This window comes from Nematolebias whitei, chromosome 2, assembly GCF_014905685.2.
Source record: "Nematolebias whitei isolate Nwh7 chromosome 2, NemWhi1, whole genome shotgun sequence".
Classification (NCBI taxonomy): domain Eukaryota; kingdom Metazoa; phylum Chordata; class Actinopteri; order Cyprinodontiformes; family Rivulidae; genus Nematolebias; species Nematolebias whitei.
This window is the reverse complement of record NC_056499.1, coordinates 9,521,402-9,528,298: the sequence shown is the minus strand read 5'-3', so window position 1 is coordinate 9,528,298 and position 6,897 is coordinate 9,521,402. Positions and strand designations below refer to the sequence as shown.

At 40.5% G+C, this 6,897-nt stretch overlaps 1 protein-coding gene across 1 annotated transcript in view; it reads left to right on the top strand.

The window, feature by feature from the left end:
* LOC119428864 (aquaporin-9) overlaps positions 1 to 6,473 on the top strand; it is an 8,120-nt gene extending 1,647 nt beyond the window's left edge. The window contains exons 3-5 of the mRNA XM_037696560.1: positions 2,862 to 2,999; positions 3,143 to 3,261; positions 6,252 to 6,473. Coding sequence (XP_037552488.1) covers positions 2,862 to 2,999; positions 3,143 to 3,261; positions 6,252 to 6,473 — 479 coding nt within the window. The remainder of the gene's footprint in view (positions 1 to 2,861; positions 3,000 to 3,142; positions 3,262 to 6,251) is intronic.
* Positions 6,474 to 6,897: the final 424 nt, after the last annotated feature.

The window sequence follows — 6,897 nt, the reverse complement described above, 5'->3', positions numbered from 1 at the left end:
CCATCCACCAATCCATCCATCCATCCATCCATCCATCCATCCATCCATCCATCCATCCATCCATCCATCCATCCATCCATCCATCCATCCATCCATCCATCCATCCATCCATTGTCTTTACCAGCTTCTTGCTTTCTGGGTCATGGGGTCACTGGTGTCCATATCCAGCAGTCACTGTGTGAGAGGCGGAGTACACCCTGGACAGGTCTCCAGTCCATCACAGGGACTCCTGGACAGGTCTCCAGTCCATCACAGGGACACCTGGACAGGTCTCCAGTCCATCACAGGGACACATAGAGACAAACGAGTCAAACAATCATTCACTATCTCTCTCACCTAGGGACAATTTAGAGTTATCAATCAGCCTAACATGCATGTTTCTGGTCTGTGGGAGGAAACCGGAGTACCCGGAAGAAACCCACGCAGCACGGAGAGAACATGCAAATTCCACCCAGAAAGGTCCCCAGCCAGGATTCAATCCGGCAACCTTCTCACTGTAAAGAGACAGCTCCACCAGCTCAACCAGCTGTGACTGCTGCTATTCTGCTGAGCGAAACCACATTTACCCATATTTATATAAGACAGTAAAATTCATAGCACCGTTAAACTCCAGGTAAAATCAAAGTCCTCCTTTCTTTTTATTGGTCAGTTTGAAGCATCTTCTTCAAGAATGACCAAACTTTTCTGTGGACTTTTAAAATCAAAACAAAACTGGTAATAAAAGGTCACTGTTACCTGCATCTTGTGTTTAAAGAAAGACTTTTACACTTTTCTTCTATTAACCTATTTAATAGATTTATAACCTATAAATCTATTTTCGAAATGATTCAGTGGTTCTTTAGGGAGACAAAAATGACGAATGTCCACTATTAAGTAATAAAAGCATTCGATATGTGCAGCTTGTAAATTACAGCCATCATTACAGTTGACTATACTTGTCTTCTACAACAATGTAAAAATTAATTTAAACTATGTTTTGAGCTCACATTTTCATAATTATTGACATAAATGGATCTGTTTTGGAACAACTACACAAAAAAGTCAAAGAAAGTAAAAATATACATTTCCCCAAATGCCAGTTTGTTTAACAGCTTTGTGGTAAACTCCATCTAAGGCTACCAGCATGACACCGATAGCGGACAAGTATCTTAAGGGAAAGTTGAAAAGTGTATTCTGTGTGGCTTCTGGACAATACCATTTTTGTGATGTCCACAGATTAGAAATGTATATTAATGTGGTATATTAGAAGAAACTGATCAGTATTCAGAGCAATCATCGAGTTAAAATGAAGATCAAACCTTGATTTGTTTTTAGTGAAGCCTGTTGCGATCATTTAGCAACAAACCCTTAAATCAAGGGAACTGGGAGACTTCAGAAGATGAGCAGGAAAGCTCGAGGACAAGAAGGTTAATATACGAAGAGCTTTTTCTGCATGACTGGGCCATTTATTTCTGGGGTCCACGACTCAGTGGGGAGCTTCTGTCCAACGACATCTCTGAAGATGATCATAGGTATTGGACTAATGAGCTTTACAGGGGCATGGGTCTGTGGAGACGTGGAGGGGGTGGGGGGTTGTCAGGTGTGACCAGCCTGGCTTTCTGGGCTTCCCTGGCAGAGCGGCCCCATAGGAGACGAAAACACAATTGTTTTCACTTTGTAGTCTTCAGATTTTAGATGACAGTGTACCCAAAGTGTGACACATCCTGGTCACTCTAATGACCTGGTCTACGTGCGCCTTAAGCAGATTCAGGCAGATTATGTCAGATGCAATTCAGACGGGCAGGTCTGGCTACTTGTCGTGGTCGGTGTTTGTGAACAGGACGGGGAGATTAACAATGGACGCACGGCTGATACCCCCAGTGGTGTTACCACATCGAGGTCAAAGCCAAGATCCCGGAGTGTTAAATAAATGACTGCACATTAAGACCCGGTAACAACTGGAATGTGTGCAACACGAATCTTTAGGACAAAACAGGACACCAAAGAAACAAGCATTGCACAGTACGTATAAAATACGCTGGAAAGTCTGAACAAATGGAAAGACACCAGAGACTGTGGAAGGTTTGTGCTGGCTTCATGAATCTGCTGCACAACAATTTGGTTTTACTTAACTTACAAAAAAAAAAGGAAAACATATTTTAAACTGCTTGGCTAAAATGGTTATAAATGTTTTCAGTTTCATCAAGACGTTAAAGATTAACTAGTCAGTTATTGAAATAATTTATTAATTATATTTTTATATGCAAAACTGCATAAATGAAAATAGTGTTCTTTTACGCTCTTTTGCATACCAAAGTTTCAAATAAGAAGATTATCAATGAGCACTCAAAAACTGCTTGGAGGATGACGCTCTGCTACTTCCACACCAGATTTTAGCTCATTATCTGTGCAACGTTTTACATATTTTTCTGTTCGCTAAGATCGATGAGCTGCGTCAGCCTTGAGATATTATGCTAACACCATAGACACGCACACAAACATACATACTGTATACAATGTTTATCTATCTATCTATCTATCTATAGATATAGATATGGATATATTTGTGTAAGGCAAAAATAAAACAAGTTGAGTTGTAATGTCTCCTTTTAAATACATCAGGTGATTTTTTTTTCAGTCACTTTTTTAACACTTACTTGTTAAAATCATTGTGGAACTCAACGTTTTGTTGTGTGGAAAAGTTTGTCAGGATGTTGGAAATTTGTACTGTATTGGTATTAATCATCTTATAGAAAATAAACCAATAATTTTTAGTTTGAGTCATCAAACTATTTCCTCTTTCTGTAAAACTCTTAATATTTTTACACTTGTGTTTAAAATCCTGAAGCGTTTGGTTCAAGTGGTTTCCCTCCTGACTCCAGGAGCCCATGTGAACCCTGCTGTCTCTCTGGCCATGGTGATTCTGGGGAAGCTCCCGCTGAAGAAGTTCCCCGTGTACGTGCTGGCACAGTTCCTGGGAGCTTTTACTGGCTCCTGCGCCGTCTTTGGGTTGTACTACGGTGAGTGTCAACCCAACATAAACAAGCTCACCTGGATAATTTATCCTTCGTGCATCATTAAAAAAAAGACTTATAAAAGAGAAAACAAACACGTTACTTCATACAACAAATAATTTACCTTTGTTAAAATGACTTCTCCACAGATGCTTTAATAGAATACACCAACGGAGAGTTTACAGTTACTGGAGCAAATGCCACTGCCAATATATTTGCATCTTATCCTGCGAATCACCTCTCAGTCCTCAACGGGTTTGTTGATCAGGTGAGTTTTTCATCATTTTACTTGTTTTTCCTCGTTTAAATGTGACTGACTCAAAAGCACATGATGAAGAAAGAAGCTTCAACAAAACCTTGTGCTGCAAGTATTAGATGTAATACGTATTTTGTTTGCACACACAGAAAAGCCATTGTACTGTGCTATTACGTTGCTTTACAATCATGTTTTGCTACATCACAACCTTTTTACAAAATAAATTAGTTTTCTAAACTTAATAAATGTTCAACTAGTAAAAAAAAAAAAATTGATGTGAACTTTTGCTCAAGAACATTTTCAGTGTCTTTAGTGACCAACGTTAGGGACTTTTGATATTTGGTCACATTGTCGTCTTCATGCGTTTTCCAGGTTTTTGTATTTCCATTTCCTTTGATCTCGTCATATTTTATTTCTGTGTCTGTTTCTCTCCGTTGGTGTTTCCTACTTCCCTCAGATCTCTGTTACTGAAGCCCACCTGCTCTTTGTCACACTTTAGCTTCCTCAGCATATCTTCTTTCTGCTTTTCACTGAGCCTTTGTCAGATCCTCTTCTCTGTTCGTCTTCTTTTGTCGGTGCAGGTTTTCGAAACAGCTCGCCTCCAACATTTTGGATTTAGTTACCAGGTTTTCTGCTTTTTCTGAATCTTTTTTCTTCTTCTATCTTCCTGCCTTTTCACTCAACTCAACACTCACACACTTTGTCACAGAGAAAGTTACATTAATTTATACACACTACGAAAAGCTTTGAAATCATCCAAAAAAATTTTTTTTTTTTTATTCATTCAACCTTTATTTCTACAGGTTAATCCCATTGAGCCTCGGGGACTCATTTACAAGCGAGAACTGATTTTAACAAAGAGTGATGACAACAGAGGAGAATAAAGACAATAATAGACAATCGTAAAGGATGCAAACAAATTGAGAATCCATCCATCCATCCATTATCTTTACCCGCTTATTCCATTTTGGGTCACGGGGGTCGCTGGTGCCCATGTCCATCAATCACTGTGCGAGGGGCGGGGTACACCCTGGACAGGTCGCAAGTCCATCACAGGGCCACATAGAGACAAACGAGACAAACAACCATTCACTCTCTCACTCACACCTAGGGACAATTTAGAGTTACCAATCAGCCTAACATGCATGTTTTTGGTCTGTGGGAGGAAACCGGAGCACCCGGAGAAAACCCACGCATGCACGGAGAGAACATGCAAACTCCACCCAGGAGGCCCCTGGACCGGGGTTTGAACCAAGGACCTACTCGCTGAGAGGCAGCAGCTCTACCAGTTGCGCCACCGTGCTGCCCCAAATTGAGAATAACAAGTGAAAATAAAATGGTATTTAAAAAAATGTAAAAAAAAAACCAAAACAAACAGCTAGGCTGTAAGGCGGTGTAGAAAACTAAAAAGAGGTTTCATTGGTTTTTGCCATGAACTTAGCAGATGTTTGAAGCCACTTAGAGAGGTCAAGGTCGAGAGCTTCAGATCTTTTTGCAAGATGTTCCAGGAAACAGGAGCGGAGTAGGAGAAGGCCCTTTTGCCTAGTTCAGTCCGCACTGAGGGAACACTGCAGGTAATAATGTCCTGAGAGCGCACGCTGTAGCTGCACTCACACAGAGACATGTAGGAGGAGATGTATGAAGGCAGCAGACCAAGAAGTGATTTAAAGATGAAAATGTACCAGTGAGAGAGGTGCTTGTATTTATTATTTTATTAACCGTTATTAAACCAGGCAAATCCCATTGAGATCACAGATCTCTTTTGCAAGAGGGCCTGGGCCTGAAGGCAGCCTAACATGCATGTTTTTGGTCTGTGGGAGGAAACCTGAGTACCCAGAGAAAACCCACGCAAGCACGAGAAGAACATGCAAACTCCACACAGAAAGACCCCAGATCCAACCAGGGATTGAACCCAGAACCTTCTTGCTGTGAGACAACAGTGCTAACCACTGAGCCAGTGGAGCGTTCATGTAAATAATGTCACCGTAGTCAATGGAGGGAAGGAAAGTCACAGTTACAAGGCGTTTCCTAGCATTCAGAGTTAGACAGAATTTCTATTTCTGAAAAAGAAACCTAGTTTTACTTTCAGTTTTTTTTACCAAATTTTCCACATGGAGCTTAAAGGAGAGATGCAAATCGACCAAGATACCCAAATACTTGTAGGAATCGACAAACTCAATAGGAGCACCATTCGAGGATAAAATCAGAGGAAGAATTGATGGGACCGACTTCCTGTTTGAAAACAGCATCCCTTTGGGTTTATTGGCGTTTAGGACAAGTTTGAGGTGGAACAAATCTGACTGGATGATGTCGAAAGCTTGACAATAATCAGCTGTGTCATCAGCATAGAAATGTAAGGATACATCAGGGATGCTCTGGCCTACATTACCTGTGTAGATTGTAAAGAGGTTGGGTCCTAAGACTGAGCCTTGTAGTACACCATTGTTGACTGTTAAATAACTGGATGAAATACCATTATGTTGAACACATTGCCTAAATCTGAAAGATAATTAGAGAACCAACCAACCAATATCTGCATCTTGTGTGAATTCTTAGTTTTGAAATGGTTTAGCCTAGTTTCTGTTTCATGTGAGAGGACTCCCAAGAATTTGTGTTATAAAATATAGTTCTCTTTAATTGGTTGTATTTCAATGTTTTATTTTTCTTTAAATATGAGAATAGCTTCTTATATAAACTGAAACCAGTGGAAAAGTCCATTAAAAGCTCAGAAAAACACAGGGCACAGGTCACAGCAGCAGAAGACATGGCTTGAAAACATTCTCTTAAAAGCAAATAGTCACTAAAGCAAACCTAAAGGGCAGTTCAGGTGGGGGTCCTGCACCGGGGCCAATGTCTGTAATACAGACTCACAGTGAAATGTAACGTTTTAGTTGTTCACCTTTATCCTCCGCAGCTATCACCCATTTATTGTAAGAACTTCAGCATTAATTAAAAAAAATGTTTGTATATTGTGTAAATTACCTGATGTTTCTATTTTCAAGGTAATTGCAACTGGTGCACTGATCCTGTGCATTCTGGCCATCACTGACAAGAAGAATATTGGCGCCCCGAAAGGCATGGAGCCCCTGTGCATCGGCCTGACCATCATGGCCATCGGGGTTTCCATGGGCCTGAACTGTGGCTATCCCATAAACCCGGCACGAGACCTCGGACCACGCCTTTTCACAGCTGTGGCTGGGTGGGGCATTGACGTTTTCAGGTAATTTCATGGTTTTAGAACAACTGCTTGTTTCAATCGGTCTGCAGAAGTCATCATTTAGTTCAGCGTTTGGATGAACGATGTCAGGTCTTCTTCATCTCATCTGAAGACAAGGACTCTGTTGTCTCAATGTGAATAAATATTTTAAATACAACACGCTTCCTGCATTATAAAAGCAAGTGATAGAACCAAACAGGGAATGTTTCCATGCATATAAATATAAATTATTTAAAAGTTTGTGACCAGAATAGAACCATTGTAGGTTCCTTATTCACTTCCTGAAATCACAGCTGGATCTGACCTGGTTTGGATTTATTTGGTTCACCAAATTAAATAATTAATTATTCCATCCATCCATCCATCCATCCATCCATCCATCCATCCATCCATCCATCCATCCATCAGTCCATCCATCCATCCATCCATCA